Below are 18,357 nucleotides of genomic sequence, written 5' to 3'. Positions count from 1 at the left end.
TTCTAAGGTATAATACTTTAAATAAACTTATGGGATTGACTGTATAGCCAATACATCCTTAAACGTATGCATTGTGTATGTATGCGTGCGAAGTTGGTCCAGAATCCCTCGAATCATTTGTACCACTGGCGTGGCAAGAAAATAATTTCAATTTTCACAAATGCAAGCGTGATAAAAATCGAAATTACTTTCTTGCCGAATATATCCACTGCGTTCTACCGTTTACGACGATGCGCGTACACAGGGTTCCAACGAGGCGACGGTGTCTACGGCGCGCTGATCGTACGTTCGCCTCCGAGATCGAATTGGCACGATGGCTTGTACGACTTCGACGAGCATAACGTCCTGATCACGGATTGGACTCATCGGCTTGGAATAGACAAATTTTTAAATCATCACCACGCCGGCGGAGACAACAAACCACCGAGCATACTGATCAACGGTCTGGGTCGTTATCACAGCGATGAGAGCAACGTGTCCGCGATCATGCCCATCGCTACGTTCACAGTTAAACCGGTAAGCCGTCGCGCGTTACACCTACCACGCAGTTATTCGTTGCGACGCGGAAATCCATCCGATTCGTACGATAAAATAATAGTTGAAATGCATTCCCTTGAACAGAACGCGAGATACAGATTCAGGCTGATCAACGCGGAGTTCCTTAATTGCCCGATCGAATTGTCGATCGATAATCATACCATGCTAGTGATCAGCTCGGACGGACGCGACATCGAACCCGTCGAAGGTACGTAAGTGTTCGAAACCTGTCTCTCATTAAAAGTATCCAACAGAGGATAGTAAATCAGTTACGAAATGGGTGTTCGTGCATATATGCATTTATGAACGCTGTACCTCTTATTTGTATATGTATATAAAAATGAATCTCTTATCTGTTGTACGTATACATGCCTTTGCGTTACGTTACGACACACGTCGACGACGAAAACTAATCGACGTGACTTTTAGCCGATTCTTTGGTGTCCTACGCTGGCGAAAGATTCGATTTTGTGATCGAGACGAATGGGACGGTAGATAATTATTGGATGCGATTTCGCGGGCTGATGGACTGCGACGAGAGATTCACGAAGGCCTACCAAGTAGCTGTGCTGCGATACGAAGGTGCCGTTGAACGAGACCCGAACGGTACGGTCACGTACGAACCGGAGTCGAATAATTCTAACAGGGTACGCGTCTTAAGTTTGCTAAGCCGTTAGTTCGCGGATTGTTGGTGCATCGACTAAGCTTGAGTACTTACGTTTCAAATGGAAGTAAAAGATGTGCGCGAATTTGCAGCGGCGAGTGAACGCTTTGAACGAGGGTACAGAGACGAACGCGAGCATCAGCATACCGTTGTTAAAATCTATGGACGAAAACGACGAGTCGAATAGGCAATCGCAACCGGATTATCAGTTTTACGTGTCTTACGACTTTTATAAGAAGGATAATCCCCATTTCCATCGTAAGAATCTTTATGGATTCTATCAAGGTAGGTACTGTCGACGTTTTCGCCGACCTAATTCCCATATCAAACCAAAATCTATAAAACAGGGATTCCCAACGGGGTCAATGATCAATGGGTCAATAGCCGAATATGCACTGGCGATTGATCAGCATGATTCAGATCCCATTGATCACAAAAAAATTTATTAATAAAATTGACGATTAAAAGCTGTATCATTTAGAATGAAAAGATCATATGAAGTAAATACATAAGGGAAATGTTCAAATATATAAAAATATAATGTATGAGGAAAACAATGCACATGCAAAGTTATTTAATATATTTTAAAAATCAATATCTTTTTAAAATATGTAAATTTTTTATGCCAAAAGTGCAATATAAAACGGCAAATCTTATACAGCGTATATTATAGAGAAAAATGTAAGTAACGATGTCGGAAATATTGGGAATCTCTGGTATAGAATGTAGAATATTGAAAAATTACTTTACCCGTGTTCTCGTTGTGACGCAGTGAACGAATCGAAACGAGTGCTCACTCCTCAGTTGAATCACATTTCAATGAAACTGCCACCCGTGGCCTTGTTGCCTCAGAGGGATTTCGTCGATTCGGATCGATTTTGCAACGCGAGCAGCGTGCGAACACAAGACTGCGAACGAGATTACTGTACCTGCACTCACGTGCTCCGAGTAAAACTCGACAGCGTGGTGGAAATCGTTCTGGTAGACGAAGGTGAGTCCCCATGACTGTTCGTCGATGTTTACGCGATAATTTCACTGGGTCATTCTCTCCGTTCCTTTGCTCTGCTCCAACAGGTTTCGCATACGACGCGAATCATCCGTTCCATCTGCACGGTTATCAGTTTCGCGTGATTGCAATGGAGAGAGTCGGTAAAAATATTACCGTATCGAGGGTAAAGGAGTTGGACGAAACGGGGGCGATACGGAGGAACCTTGACCGCGCTCCGTTAAAAGACACGGTAACGGTGCCTGACGGCGGTTACACTATTCTACGGTTTCACGCCAATAATCCAGGTACCGAAAACATACGGAATACTCATTGGATTCTGAATCCACTTTGCACGCATACATAGAAAATGTGACAGTCTATCTTTAATGCATTCCATGCATCGTCTCTATTTGAGCCCACGTGAATGTATATGTATGCATGCGAAGGGAGTCCAGAATCCAATAAGCCATCTGTACATATATTTATTTATTTGACGGGTTAAAATCCAATAAAAGTGGAGAGTCAATATTATGATTCAATATGTTACGCAACAAAATTATTTTGGAGATCGTTCTTCTCTCCTCAAGCGTTGTAATGTTGAATTTGAGCACGATCGAACAGTAGTCGCAACATATTGTTCGCGCATGACTTGATGGATCTAGCCCACTGCGCCCCACAGGAAGAGATCTCAGAATTTACCCCGCGCGGCTCGTTTCCCCTCTTTTTCGCCCGTATTTCGATCCCCATTACTATTCTCCTCATGCGCCATCGCAGACCATGCCTAGCATATCCCCATCAAGTACCAGTCCCCACCATGGTCGCGTCGTCCCCACTTTCCAGCCGAGGGAAAAATTATGAGATCCCTGCATATTATTCGCGCATGACTTGACGGATCCAGCCCACTGCGCCCCATAGGATCGACGGGATCCAGGAACCATCTCGCCATGCGCGTATTTGATACATTCCAAGTCGTCGTCGTTCTGGTTCGATCCACGTGCTCCGAGTAAAACATGCGTTTGCCCACAGGTTACTGGCTGTTCCATTGTCACATCGAATTCCACGCGGAGGTCGGCATGTCGTTGATTTTTAAAGTCGGCGAAAACGAAGACATGTTACCAGTGCCGCAAAATTTTCCTACGTGCGGTAATTGGCAACCCGAGGAGTCGTCGCATATCGAGCAAAGCAAGAACGTCAGCTGGATATCGACGATCCAAGAAAAAGGAATGGAGAAAAGCACGAACGATACAAAGGACGAAATCAGCGAAAACAGTGTGGAGCAATTCGTAAGATTGTTACCGGAAATTTTGAAGACGTTCAAAATCTCAGGGTGGAACAGTAGCAGCAGCACATGGAACAGCGTCCCATACTTTCTGCTTTCGTTTTGCTGTTTGTTGTGCGTGGTTAACGAATTCGTGTGAAATTTATTTTCTTACGCTCGTTTTGTACGTGAACTATGTATTACCTACGCGTATGCCTACTGTATGATTAATACGATTAAGATACGCGGACATTCATCTATTTATGTGTATTGTACATACTATCGCAATGAAATTCACACTATGTACTATGTATACGTATAGTATACATATGGCAATGATGCGCGACCGTGACTCTACCGAATGAAAATAAGTACACATATGTAGGATTGCTTTATCTTATGTAAATATCAGTTTTTCTACGGGAAATATCGAATTTGTTTAGTGGGATCCGTAATTCATCAAGATTCGAGGCAACGAAAACTTGATAATAATAATCTACCTCGGTACGCGCGCACGGATGTTACGACTGTATGGTAATTGACATCCGCGTGCTTTAATGCAGGATTTGCGCTATTCGCAGCAGGATCGATCTGTACCAGTTCCGTTAGTCATCTTGCCAATCATTGCCGTAATCTTTATTCCATACCATCATTACTATTTTATAATCTTTATTCTATATTATTATTTTATTACTACGGCACAGATTTTGCTGGCTTCTGACGTCTCAGTAAAATACGTAGCCGGTACGGTTGGTCCTGATATGGATAGTGCTGATCCACCTTAGTTCGTGCGTTATCTGTAATGTAAATAAGTCACGATACGCGAGGAATATCGGGAACAAGAAAACGAACGATTCCCTTTCGTGCTTCGTTCCCACGTACGTATCTACAGATGTATGTACGTAGTTACATAACAAGTGTATATACTTACTGAAGTGCAATAAGAGGAAACGTTGAGTTTAAACGTCGAATTGTTTATTCTCGAATGGAATCACTGTGTGATCTGAATGTGTGCAAATCGTTAAACGAATCGATTTTTATCGGAGTCTTTTAAAAAAGAAGAGAACGAAGGTTGGCGAATGATTGCAGTCGTGGCCACCACCGTTTTCGTTTATCGAATTATTTTTTATTTCCTTCTAATAGTTCGACATATGTATATTTTCAAGAAACGTTTGTACATACTGCGATGTATAATAATACTATTCGTTTATTTCTGATGCGCGTACAGGGTAACTAACAATTTATTGATGGATGAACTTTATTTAACGTAATCGTACATATTATTCGATACAAGAGTATGGAAATATCTTTGTAGAAGTGCGAGCCAAGTCTGTTTTCTTCCACAGTTAAAGAGGCTCGTAAATGTCGTACCTGACTCGTTTAAAAACTATTTTTATATATGCATAAAAATGTAAAGTTACAATGAAATCACCGTGTCGTCCAAATGCGAAAGTCCAACGAGCATCCTAGCCTGATTGTTTCGTCCTTGAAATACTTGGGTCGATTGAAAGATCCGTGGGTCCGTTACCTGAAAAATGAGAAATCGCTAAAGAAACGTTGATCGAGGAAGGAAATCGTAGGCCATAGCCTTTATGTCATACATGAATCTATGTACTTAGGTAGACCAATTATAAATTTGTATGCTTCATTCGCAATTCGTAACAAAACTACACAGTGAGTGGAAAGTCGGAGACCACGGCCGAGACTTTTCCACCACAAACACACGTATATTATAGCCGGACATTTTCATATTCGTCACATCGCGCACGTTTCACTTAGAAATAAAATAAAAATAACGCATAATCAAAGCTGTAATTGCGACGACAGACACCAGAAAATAAATACAAAAAATCAATCCTTCGATCTAGTTGATCCCTCTCCTTTTTCAATAGGAGGGATTTGAAAGGTATCGCTAAAACGCTTGAGTCACAAACCCGAGAAACGACGATCTCAAGAATTGGCTAAGCACACATACGTACATCGTTGATCGACGAAAATGAGTTTGATTTTCGTGACTGACGCTGTGGTCGGCGCCATCGCTATGGGAATAAGTGGTGAACGGTTGATGCTGCGTCAGGAGCAATGGCGGCACTGGCATTTGGCTCACCTGGCCGGCCGGTGTACGAACCTACCTGCCTCTCCTTCGCCCTTCGCTTCACCTGGCCATCGCGTTCACGTTCCTCGAGGCGGCCCGACGCGACCCGAACCCGAACCGCCCGAACCTGTTGCCCGTTCTCGTCCGTCTATGTCCGCATAGTACCGTGGCCGCTGTGTGTTGCTGCGTCGCTTTCACGACGTCCGAACGTTCATTGCGGTCATTCCTGCACGATCTATGATATCCGCGCGTACAAGTACCGTACTTACGCGTAGACGTCCCGATTCATTTTATATTCGATGATTTTTACGGTACAACCGTGCGGGAACTCGGTCTCTTCGCCGTCGTCCTCTTCGGAGCTCAGTATACGTATACTTACGTGTACAGCGTATACTGTACAGTATACGTTTGGTCAGCAGCTATTTCGCTCCGCTGCTTCTTATGAATCGACGCGGCGCGGTGGCTGCGGCGTGTGTCGAGTGAAGTGCAAATGCAACTAGTGAAATCATCGGAATCGAATTATATTCCGTTGGATAGATCGAAAGATGCTTAGACAGGAATACGTCTGGCACGCGTCGCGGTTGTGCAGTTGTGAGTTGTGACGTGTGGGATCTTTTTTCAATTCCTTTTCCGTGTATTATGGCCGACGAACTGGTTTCTCCGACGCGACAGGAAATTGGTGATCGTCCTGCGATTTCGGCATAAATGCGATCGAGGAAGGGGAGTTTTTTTTGTGCAATCGATGACGCAAAGGATAGATGGGATTCCAGGCTCCGGTCTCGATTTGGGATCTTCGCCCTGCGAGTGAAATTGCCGTCATCGATCTCAGTGCTGTGTCGTGCCATGATCCGTGATCGATAAGTGGGAAACGAATTATCCGCGAAAGCGATCGCGATTTACGTGGTGCGTTTTGTTTATTCTCGATACGTGTTACCCGCTATTTTTCGACGGCTCAACCGAAAATAAGTCGAACAAGTGTTTCGTTTCTCGATCAGCTCAAATTCTTTGGGATGGGATTCGCATCTGGTGTTTCTTTCTTGACGATACAACGTTGACTACAGCTGACGAGATCGACGACGATCGAAGGTATGTTGAAAAGAGTCGCACGAATCCGTTTTCGTGTATAGGTACGATAAATATGCGCGTGTTAAAATATGTTTCCGCGAGTCACGTTTCCTCGCCGAAGAGAATAAACAGAGAAGTGTCGTGCTATGTTTTAATGAAATATCGTTGATAAATTACGGTCATCGCGTCTGTTATCGTTTCATCTGCTACGACTCGATTTACACGGTGAGTCCAGTGCATATTTTCGAAGTAGCTAAAGTTCAGAATCTAAAAATACCTAATTGAAAATCGAAAGCAAGCGTTGTGGGCGAATTGACCATAAAAGAATCGCGTTAAATATTAATTATTTTTGGAACGTTGTAGTATAGACTCCATCTCGAGGACAGTGATTAACGAGAAAAGAATGCGTATCAGAACTATGCTACAAATGGGAATAGCCCGATCGCGTGTAATACGTATTTGATAAAGCGTATCTCACGAATGAGTCGTAATGCATATATATAGTTCGTTTTCAACACTTTTTAATACCTGCACACATACTAGGTACGTATACAAGGGCAGTCTTAATCAACTTTTGTTGGAATTGGAGAAATATTGGTTTCTTCAAATAAAGATCCAGAAAATCTTAAAATTGGAAGTTTTTTAATTGCACCTTCTCATATTAAATCCAAATGATATTTTTTATTTGCTTACTCAATTTTACGTACATGGAATTAAATCAGTTTTTAAGCACGTTTTTCCACGACATTTCGCACCAATGATATCGTCGTCAGAACAGCATTACGATCGCAGACCTGATACGTTTTATGCAAGAGGAACGATTTTTTTTTTTTTTTATATTGTCGAAAGCGTTGTTATACTACGGATTAGGCTATTAGACGTTGGACGTAAGACGAACTGCGTTACGTATACCGAGAATTTATTTCTTATTTAAAAATGGTGAGAATGAAATCGAAAGGGGTATCGTAGCGAAAACGAATTTCGTACGTGATGGTAAGGCGTCGTTCAACGTCGGATTTGGTCGAGTTTCGACTCTTCGAAATTGGTTCCGGTTCGCATTATTTTCTACTCGAAAACAGAGAGATTACCGATTTCGAACGCACAGTATCACGCGATGTGTGTACGAGTATGTACGCACAATGGTACCTAAGTATGCACGTACATACGTGTAAGAGGAGGATGTTCTCCTTCAGGGAGGAGTTTCCGATTACTCGAGTGCACGCATACACGGCAGAACGACGGCGACGCGACGGAAGGCAGTCGAAGTCGAAGCAGGGAAGAACGAGGAACGGGAGAACAAGGATGAGGATGAGACTCGAGAATGGAAGATGGTGCGGCTGCCGCGAGGTCGTTCGTCCACGCAGAAGCTGAGATCGCAGCCAGAGGTGAGTGGCCACTCTCTTCTCCTTGGAATGTTGCATCGCCTACCAACCATCCTACCATCTTACGTCTTACCGAACGATCGCGATACTTACATACGTACGGATGCGCGAATATTTACGTTCGATTACGGTTACGCGAGTATTCGTAGGGATCGGTATCGATCGCGAGTATCGATACGGTAGTTTGGTGCGCAAGAAGGGCGCGCGTGCAGCGGCAGAGACAGTTTAAATTACCACCAATCGCAGAATAGATTCGTTCGCTGATGTCGCGCATAACAGCCTGGAACGTGTTCTCGTTTTCGACGACTCGACGCGAGGATTAAGTACTCCAATTTGATCTTGAATACCACTAATCTGATATTAGTACGCAGTATGTGATGAACGTTGTATAGTAACTGTCGTATGATGTTTTGATCATAATGCAGGCTTTCCCAACGTTACATATTCTGCGTTCATCGTTGCGCGTAGCGAAATCGCGACGAATACGAATGGAACATCAGACTCGTTGGATACTGGACCAACATTTGTACAGGCAACCTTCGAACAGGTGCTCGTCCCTTGAGCCGTGGCACGTAGCGCGTGGCGCATCGTGACGCGAGAAGCGAAAATATGCCGTCGTAAGAGGGGGAGTAAGAAAGGTCTCGAGTTCTTTCTTTGAACTCGCCCCACAAAATCAGTCTCATAACTTTCTGCATAATTTACTACTTTCCTTCACCTGTTCGCTGAACATTCCCATGAATGTAAAAGGGTTTTGTAATCCATGAAATAAATAAAATGAAAATCAACCGAGGAAATATCACCGACGATCAATTAGAACGTGCAAAATTATAACATCGAAGTCGATTGTACGTCGCCCATGAATTCGGAAACGTTCGGTCGTATACAGATGAAAGCATTGAGCGGAAAAGGCTATACAGACACTGTCTAGGAGTCTTCCTAATCCTAGGGACTGTCTAGGACGGGTAAATCCGAATAAATAAGTAAATAAATACATAAATAAATAAATATACCGATGAAAGCGCGTCGTGCTAAATCATTTCCCACAGAATAATGCTTTTCGAGAAAGTCGAAGTTATGGATCTTCACAGCCTCGAGGAACAAGGTCGAGTTGAATAGCATACTACGCATGCACCATCATCGCGGTACGTGCATCCCGAATCGCGACACATTCCATTGATACAGGTATTTATTGTTAGTGGTTAGCGCGAATACCGTTTGCGACGAGCGGCGAGGCGAGAAATGAGAAAACGTACCTAGATCGTTTTGCTGTAGACTACAGGCCATGTAGAGCGTATGCCGTCAATGCAGACCGTAGCGTAGACATAGATCGTGAACGTGATCGCTTTCACAATCGTTCCCGTTTCGAACACGCGTCTCGATGCAGTAGGTACGCACGCACGGATGTCGTTCCGACATTTTTCAATCGTCGAATGCTCGGATACGTGATAGTGAAGGGCGCGCGTGCAGCGGCAGAGACAGTTTAAATTACCACCAATCGCAGAATAGATTCGTTCGCTGATGTCGCGCATAACAGCCTGGAACGTGTTCTCGTTTTCGACGACTCGACGCGAGGATTAAGTACTCCAATTTGATCTTGAATACCACTAATCTGATATTAGTACGCAGTATGTGATGAACGTTGTATAGTAACTGTCGTATGATGTTTTGATCATAATGCAGGCTTTCCCAACGTTACATATTCTGCGTTCATCGTTGCGCGTAGCGAAATCGCGACGAATACGAATGGAACATCAGACTCGTTGGATACTGGACCAACATTTGTACAGGCAACCTTCGAACAGGTGCTCGTCCCTTGAGCCGTGGCACGTAGCGCGTGGCGCATCGTGACGCGAGAAGCGAAAATATGCCGTCGTAAGAGGGGGAGTAAGAAAGGTCTCGAGTTCTTTCTTTGAACTCGCCCCACAAAATCAGTCTCATAACTTTCTGCATAATTTACTACTTTCCTTCACCTGTTCGCTGAACATTCCCATGAATGTAAAAGGGTTTTGTAATCCATGAAATAAATAAAATGAAAATCAACCGAGGAAATATCACCGACGATCAATTAGAACGTGCAAAATTATAACATCGAAGTCGATTGTACGTCGCCCATGAATTCGGAAACGTTCGGTCGTATACAGATGAAAGCATTGAGCGGAAAAGGCTATACAGACACTGTCTAGGAGTCTTCCTAATCCTAGGGACTGTCTAGGACGGGTAAATCCGAATAAATAAGTAAATAAATACATAAATAAATAAATATACCGATGAAAGCGCGTCGTGCTAAATCATTTCCCACAGAATAATGCTTTTCGAGAAAGTCGAAGTTATGGATCTTCACAGCCTCGAGGAACAAGGTCGAGTTGAATAGCATACTACGCATGCACCATCATCGCGGTACGTGCATCCCGAATCGCGACACATTCCATTGATACAGGTATTTATTGTTAGTGGTTAGCGCGAATACCGTTTGCGACGAGCGGCGAGGCGAGAAATGAGAAAACGTACCTAGATCGTTTTGCTGTAGACTACAGGCCATGTAGAGCGTATGCCGTCAATGCAGACCGTAGCGTAGACATAGATCGTGAACGTGATCGCTTTCACAATCGTTCTCGTTTCGAACACGCGTCTCGATGCAGTAGGTACGCACGCACGGATGTCGTTCCGACATTTTTCAATCGTCGAATGCTCGGATACGTGATAGATCGGTAGACGCGTATACCTCGCGAACTATGGAGATTAGTTCGGGAATATCCGCGAAACGTTTAGTATCATTAGCGGTCAGTTCCCATCGAACGATAAATAATAGCACCTTGACACGAATAAGACACGAAACTTTTGGGTAATCAGGAGCATAAATTATGGATCCGGCTTTCTGGCGTCTCGCGAATTTTCAGGGTCTCCGTGTCGCTCTTGTAACCTTGGTCTTTGGCGAGCCGTTGAAATTCGAGAGTTAAAAATAGACGGAAGAGAAAGGGGAGAATAAGTAGACGGTAGGGTAAGGGTAGAAAGAGCAAAGATAGAGAGAAAGGAGCCGGTGTATGAATGCGGCGCGGCGGAGCTTTTGGCAAAGGAAAGCTCAGGGTCGCGGTATACACATACATGTGTCGCGTTGCGCGTTTCAATACTTAGTGACTCGAGACTGAAAACTGGGACGATACGTTCTTGTCGCTCGTTGAGCTTCTGTATCGCTACGTTTTGTCGTAGCCAGCCTATACTCGGAATCGCGTTCTTTTTCGTATTCGCAGGTTTTCATCGCCTACGAAGATTCGAAGAGGTCTGCTCCCCGAGCATCTGTTCGCCACGTGCTCCCCGTCTCCCGTCGTTTTGTTCTTCGAAGTCCTTCTATATTTACTTCGCGAGCTTCCACGGTCAGAGTCAGGATTTCTCCTTTCGCGCATCCTTCCATGTACAGTGAAATCCATAAGTATTCAAAATTGAATAACTTTTTTAATGTACGACTTAAGGAATTAATTTTTGTTTAGGTATTAGAGAGACTAGTTTACTATACGATGTATAGCAAGAAATTGAAAAAAATTATTATAGCTTTTGTTCTTTGAAATCCTTCTTTGAAATGTTAATTTTCATTCACTTATTAATTTGAACATTTCGCGTTTTGAAAATGCAACTTCCAGTTTAGGCAGATTTTTATGTAGGTGTGCCTCCCTGGAATGTCATTACTTAGTGATAAGTTAATTCATCATCCAACATCACTTCGTATCGTTTTCGAGATCGTCGATTGATGTTATGCTTATATCGCCATAATTACGTAACGTGCTTACAAAAGATGGTACGACTTGTTTGTAATGTGGAAAAGCCGATAGAGAAGCACGAACGATACGAAAGGTGGTACGATTTGTTTGTAACGTTCGCACTATACGGATAGTAATGGTAGGTACAAGCAGGCGCGTATACGGCCGGAGCGAAAGAAGATCGATCGTCCACGTTCCGAGATTTCGCGCAACCCTAGCCTCTGCGTTTGTGTATTCGCTTCTTGCCACTGCCCCGAGCCGCGGAGGTAAGCGTATACCTGCGAGGAGGAATAAGTACGACTGGGTGGAATCGTTAAACCTCTGTACTCTGCACCGCGGGTAGCTAAGAGGCTTAAAGCGAAATGGTACCGGCTTAACCGGATACCTGGACACGCAGTCTCTACGCGTGTATGTACTTTTACTTACACATATACGTAAGAGTGTACGTCATATATATGTACGTTCTCGTACAATACGAGGATCGGTAAATCGCGCAAAAATCGTTTTCTCTCTGCACGCATTAAGAATACATAGATATGAAGCGAAAGTCAGGCCGTTCGAAGCGCAACGAGCGTTGCACCAACTTTTTCCATCGTTCTCCAGCGGACGGGTAAAGACAATTGGAGATAATAGACGTAAGAGCAGACTGAAAGGGCCGAGGGGGGAACAGGTGGAAAGAAATCGATGGCGAAAGGAGGAGGATTTCCACGGAGCTCGTTTCTCTCGAGGATCCGCGAAAAGTTTCGAAGCAAGTTTCGCGAGCGAAAATTCCCCGAGAGAGATAGGATTTACGCCCTCGTCGGTTCCAGATTGGAACGTCAAGCTGTCGCGTAAAAAATTGCAACGCGCTCGACCGTTACTAAAGTCTTTACGCCTATACGTATGAACGATCGTTGATGAAACCGCGAACGATGTCCGATGCGCAAATTATACAGAAGTATAGTGTATAAAATATTAAATACTATATATGAAATACTGAAGTGAAAAACTGCAGCGACGAAAAAGCAGCGGTTTTGATAATTATAGGTACGAATGACTCAAGGGATTCCGAACGGACGTCCCACACATCCACAGAAAACGCGGTACGTTCTTTCTCTATCTTTAGTGGTTTCCATGCGACGTTGCTATTTGAACTTACGTGAACGCGCCACATTTTGCGAAGTAACTCCGGAATCCAATGAGCCATCTGTACATAGGTTGCGCTTCGTCCTTGTATCGGAAAAATACCTACGTGTTTGATGATCGACGATGACGATGTGTAATTTGCGTTTCGGCTTGCGGGGTCTGTGAATCTCGATGATTTCATCCCGATGCTTCTTCCGCCCGTGATGGTGAATGATGTAAATCGTACTTCGGACTCGGGGGTCGGAGACTCCTACGGCGGACCCGGCTACGTGTTCGACATCCCAAAACCAGAGAATCGCAATGGCGGCGATCATGCTTGGCCAGAAGACATCGCGAACGTTTAAGCTCGAACCACTCACGGACATACCGCTATCGAACTATGTATGTACATATGTACGATGTGCGATTATTTATCACGAGCTTGTGCATCGAAGCGAACTCGATGAACCTTTATAAGCTGTTGCTGTATCGAAATTCGTGAGGAACGTGACGAGTTATCGTGCGAGTGTACTAAACCCATTTATGATTGAACGTCGCGACAGAACGAGACCGGTGGAACGAAAATTACTGCCCATTCTTGGCTCGAGGCCCAGATAAAAATATGAAAAAAGAGGAATCATTATTTTTGCTCGCGATTTTCAACGTTTGTAATTTTGTTCGTAGATCGTCTAATAACTAATTCCTGTAATTACTCAAACCGAGTCAACTGATTTTAAAAAATTGTTATGTTTTAAGAGGTGTACACCTTCGGGATTTTGTATGTACTGTTGTGTGTACAATTACATGTACTACGTACGCATTTACATACTCCCGAACGTGAACGATACCTATGGACTTCAGTTTACTTTGCAAACAGTAAAATTAGCGCATATGGTTCGTATTCAACGTGTCCTAGGCTCCTCGACGGCTCGACTGCTCCGAGGTAAGCGCTGTGTCATCTGACCCGGTCCTCCTACCCGGTCTTCCCTGCTGAGCGGCCGGATCCTCTAGTAGGATTTCTCTAGGCTTCAAAATTAGGAAGGATGCAAGTTCTGGTCGTTTGTCATTCTTAAGCTTTTTCGCGTCCTGTTTCAAACGGCTGTTTTTCTGACAGCCGACAACCATGCGATTTCCACTGTTCTGACCATCGCTGGGCCTTCTTAAAACTCTCTCTCTCTCTCTCTCTCTCTTTCGTGGACGAGCGTGAGCACTACTGATCGTCATCTCTTGAGAAAGGGTCTGTTCATTCTCGAATGCCCTCCTCCAGCACTCTAGCCAAGCAGAGACCCTGTCGTAAATCGTACAAAAATACGAAAACGAAGTAGCGCAGACTAATTGCTTCGACGATTCTTGAAAATACGCTTTCGCCAAGAATATTCCGTGCTGCTACGCAACGTTGGCAAAATCCTATAGAAATTTGCTGGTACGAGTACGTACATATGTATCATGCAAGTACGTACTCGTTGCGTACTCCTCGATGCTCATAACGCCACGTACCGAGAATATGAGGGTAAGTAGTAAACTGTAGGGGAGGATATAAAAATATTTTTTGGGGAGCGTGTGGTACGAATTAATTCGAGTGAAAAAGCGATTGATTCTATATAGTCACGATTCGCGATATGGACGGATTTATTCGAATCTTCAGCCGACTGCACGTACAGGTGATTCAAGAGATTCCGGGCCTATCTCGCACACACACGTAGAAAATGTGGCATGTTTCCTTTCCTTCTCTCTCTTTGATCAAACGCTTCCCACGCGTCGCGTCATTTGAGTCACCTGTACAGGTGATTCAAGGGACTCCGAACCCACTATACTCCGCGCACACATAATAAGAACTTTGCTCCGGCAAACAGCGACACATGGGAAGCAATAAAAATGGAAAGAGAGAACGTGTTGCTTTTATGTGTACGAAGCGAGTCTGGAATCCAGTGAGCCATTTGTATGTACATACGCATGGAGAACAACAATAGAGAATCGGTGTAACGTGGTATACTATTAAAAACCGCGAGGAGACTCAAATGAACAGAACCAGAAATCGCATGATCGGTTATAATTCTTATAAACGAGTTCAGACGATGACGAGTCAAGAATGACAAGGAAAAGTGAACGAGGAACGTCGGTCGAGTTTCCGTCGTCCACCGCGACGCCATGGTTGCATCGTGCCGCGTCGGTGTCGATGCGGATGTGGCTGTAGAGATATTAGTAACAGCAATACGTAGCAGTAGTAGTCGTAGCAACATTTATACGGTAGGTTGGCGGGAGTCGGGCTGGCTAGGTAGACGCGGACACGATGGCGTGCAGCGGTAAGTGAGCGCGGCTAGTGCGAGTGCACCAGCGGCGGAGGTGGTACATCGGCTGCGAAGCGTGGCTCCGCTGCCGACTGCCTGCCGGCCTGCCGCTCCAGTCGCTGCGTAGACGCAGACAGACGCTATGCTACGTAGTCGTTCCCCGGAAGCGTAATCCGTGCATGCACAGACTGGATACGTATGTATACATTTTCGATAGTGACGGTGTGATTGAAAATCGTCGTGCTCCACGTTCCTCGGTGATCGGTGTCGAGTGACGATCGTTTTCTGTGTTCGGCTATTGCGAGATGTCGAAAGCTGCGTGGCTTTAAGCGCTTCTGACGGAAGCCAGCTACCAAGGCCTCGGTTGGATCGGAAAGGGATGGTCACCTTTAAGAGCAACAACGCGGACAGGTATGCCGGAGACCGTTTACTTTGCGCTCACTCCCCGTGCGATCTCTACCCGCTTACTCGCTCTGACGCATCGTCGCGTCGCCTCGCCTCGCGTTGTTCAACTTTACCCTGACCTCTCTTCGACGAGTTCCGCCTCCTACCTACCAAACGGTTGACAAAATATTCTTCTCGATATCAATTCGCTAAAGTATTAGGGGAGCCGAAAAGAAATCAATTATTATTATTATTATTATTATTATTATTATTATTATTCTTTATTCATTACACGGCTTAAAAAACCGTTTTATATACATGGAAATATACAACAAGCAGATTAGACGATTAGTAGATTAGACAAAAAGTTATGAGGCTGATAGTTAAATTATGTTAGCTTGTATTAAGATTAAATATAGTGGATTTCTTTCCGATCGCCTTAATTTATACAATCGAGACGCACAACACGTACTTCAATTAGTTCGATCACGCGTAATTTGATTGAATCAACGCTTTCGTTTTCTTTCTTCGAGGTTGCACGGAGAAAGGGTTTACGCTTACGGTGTAGATACGTGCATACGCACCTAAATAACTGTTTGCCTTTAAAGAACGCGCAGATCGGTTTCGAACAGATGTGCCAATTACGGTACCTGCTACCAAAGTATATGCTACCTGTCTGTAGTTTAAGTTTAAAACGATTATGCGTCGAATAAAATTATTGAACTGAACTTTTGTTCGTCTATGAAGTTCATAGAACTGTTCCTGGGTAATGTCAATTCACCTTCCTAACGTTCGCTTTCTATGCGATAAGATAGTAACGGAGTTTTCTATGATAAAGATGAAATTCGTTCGCGGTGACAATGATATCAGTATTCGTTTATCATAGTCGTCGAGGGAGCAACGATGCTCGATCGAGCCGCGATAAAGATCGAACCGAATGCGCAGTGATAATCGTGAGTTATAAGAATCGGTGAATCAATTATTCGTGATTCATAATAGTGAGAATAGTTGTCGATCAGTGGACGACGAGCACGTATAGTTGACGATTGGAAAATGGAAATGAATTATAAGTATCTATGTGTTTAGTTACACTGCGTCTTATCCGTACTTACACATAGATACGCGCGTTCGGATTAAATATTTCGGGGACTTCGTCCATATGCGACTTACTAGATTACGATTTCCGATGAACGAACGATATCGGCATTAGTATCGTATCAGTTTCTGTAAACGAGAATGTATTTTACTCATCGAGCGATGGTTCTTTTGGATGATTCTTGTTACGTCTTCGAATACGTATAGCACATTCGTCTATTTCGTTGTAAACGAAATATTATTGCGTTCTCGTTTTTTCATTCTTTGCCAGATAAAAAATATACTTTTAAAAGAAGGAGTAAGACATAATTATTAGTGGTCGTTATAGGATGGTAAACACTATCGTTGTCTTAAGTATCTGTGCCACCCTGATTATTCGATAGCTCGGAACACGTTAACTTTCTGATTATTTCTTTCTCATCGGTTCTCCTATATTTATCGCGTGGATTTCACAGTTTTCCGCTCTCGTCGCCGAAGGTATCGCGTCATTTTCGTGTTCGACGACGGATAAAGATAAAGAGCGCAACCGTTGCGAAGGCTCTGCGTGGTTGTACTCGGCCCTTTAGACACGTTTCCGGTCTCACACTGGTTTCCACACACGGGTGCCAGATAAAATCGTTTGCACTCTCTGGAATTGAACCGTTGCGCGAAGCGTGTTTAACTCGTGTGCATACACGCTCGTATAGTATTCGTCGTGTGTTTGTACCGTGTATATTACACATGCACACTGTGTGTTTAATAACTAAACGTTGTACGATCTTGTACTTCTTCGTATATCTACGTAAGCCAGTGTGCACGTACAACGACGAATAGACCTCGAGATAATTTTTTTCATGGAAAGTAAAAAACTGGGCAAGTTTGAGGTGCCTAGTCCCTATAAAATATTTCAAAAGGCTCTTATTTTTAACATAAATTATAATATGACATATCAAAACGCGGCTTACACCGTTCGAATTTCGATTGCTACCGTCTCATCGACCTTATCACGAAGACCGTCGGCAATTAACAAAAAATATTCGAAGTATATATACAAATATTCTAAAAATGGAGAGTTATATAAATACTCTAGAAATTCTCTATTTTACTTTCATTCTTAATCTAATTTCGAATACGTACCCTTATCATATAGGGAAAAATCAATGAATGGTGATAAACGTTGTAAAGATAGTACTTACGCGTTACATGAAACGGTGTTACGTGAGAATTTTAACCGTTCGACGGTACTCTCGGAGTCCCAGGTGGGTTACCGTGCCGCAACCGGATGTAACCGTAATCTTTTATTTTTTTTCCCTACTGCCATTCGGCAGCTGCCGACTCCTCCAGATTCTCGACGAAGCCGATGAACCGGTAACGTTACACTCCATTCTATCCTTTTTAAATAGATTTACTTGTTTATTTGTTTATTACACGGGTTAAAAAGTCCTTTTATATACGTGGAAATGTACATCGAGCAGAATTACATTACTAGATTATACAAAATTTTATATCATATAGAAGCTTCATTTGTCGCGGCCTTTTCTCAGTTGTTGTTATTTAGAATTTTATATTCTCTTTTTCCTTGTTGCTATTATTTAGAGTTTCATTCATGTTTTCTGGTCTATTATTATTTTTCTGTATATTCTTTTTTTTATGTTATATTGGGTTCTTGTCTGTGAATGAAGCGTCATTATTATTACTATTATACAAATACTTGTTAATCCCGAAGTTCTGGAAATAATATAGCATATAATAAATAAAATAAAGGG

At 43.4% G+C, this 18,357-nt stretch overlaps 2 protein-coding genes and 2 long non-coding RNA genes across 10 annotated transcripts in view; 3 read left to right on the top strand and 1 right to left on the bottom strand.

Moving 5' to 3' along the window:
- LOC108632747 (laccase-1) overlaps positions 1-5,302 on the top strand; it is a 10,742-nt gene extending 5,440 nt beyond the window's left edge. The window contains exons 5-11 of one of the 2 annotated variants that reach the window (XM_026810720.1): positions 245-516; positions 622-745; positions 967-1,184; positions 1,294-1,486; positions 1,974-2,192; positions 2,276-2,494; positions 3,216-5,302. In XM_026810720.1, the coding sequence (XP_026666521.1) occupies positions 245-516; positions 622-745; positions 967-1,184; positions 1,294-1,486; positions 1,974-2,192; positions 2,276-2,494; positions 3,216-3,607 (1,637 nt within the window). In that variant the 3' untranslated portion in view covers positions 3,608-5,302. Of the gene's footprint in view, positions 1-244; positions 746-966; positions 1,185-1,293; positions 1,487-1,973; positions 2,193-2,275; positions 2,495-3,215 lie in introns of both variants that reach the window. The other variant, XM_026810719.1, reaches the window with a different exon arrangement.
- Positions 4,688-5,562, bottom strand: LOC113463837 (uncharacterized). The gene is made up of 2 exons (XR_003388667.1): positions 5,427-5,562; positions 4,688-4,975 (listed from the first exon to the last, which is right to left on the bottom strand). It is a non-coding gene; the product is annotated as an uncharacterized LOC113463837 (long non-coding RNA).
- A 267-nt stretch (positions 5,563-5,829) lies between these two features.
- Positions 5,830-9,262, top strand: LOC113463838 (uncharacterized). Its single transcript, XR_003388668.1, has 3 exons — positions 5,830-6,628; positions 7,801-7,992; positions 8,415-9,262. It is a non-coding gene; the product is annotated as an uncharacterized LOC113463838 (long non-coding RNA).
- Positions 9,263-15,170: 5,908 nt separating this feature from the next.
- The window catches only part of LOC108632753 (uncharacterized), a 47,464-nt gene continuing 44,277 nt past the window's right edge, over positions 15,171-18,357 (top strand). For 4 of the 6 annotated variants that reach the window (XR_003388665.1, XM_018037517.2, XM_018037516.2 and 1 more), the window contains exon 1: positions 15,171-15,544. Coding sequence is in view for 5 of the 6 variants with exons in the window: in XM_018037517.2 (XP_017893006.1) it covers positions 15,513-15,544 (32 nt within the window). In the remaining variant the exon portion in view is untranslated. Of the gene's footprint in view, positions 15,545-17,879; positions 17,960-18,357 lie in introns of those variants that run through there. The other 2 variants (XM_018037518.2, XM_026810713.1) reach the window with 2 other exon arrangements.

The sequence above is a fragment of the Ceratina calcarata genome, unplaced genomic scaffold (assembly GCF_001652005.2).
Source record: "Ceratina calcarata isolate Rehan_Ccalc_2016 unplaced genomic scaffold, ASM165200v1 scaffold171, whole genome shotgun sequence".
NCBI lineage: Eukaryota > Metazoa > Arthropoda > Insecta > Hymenoptera > Apidae > Ceratina > Ceratina calcarata.
This window is presented reverse-complemented; position numbering and strand designations above follow the sequence as displayed.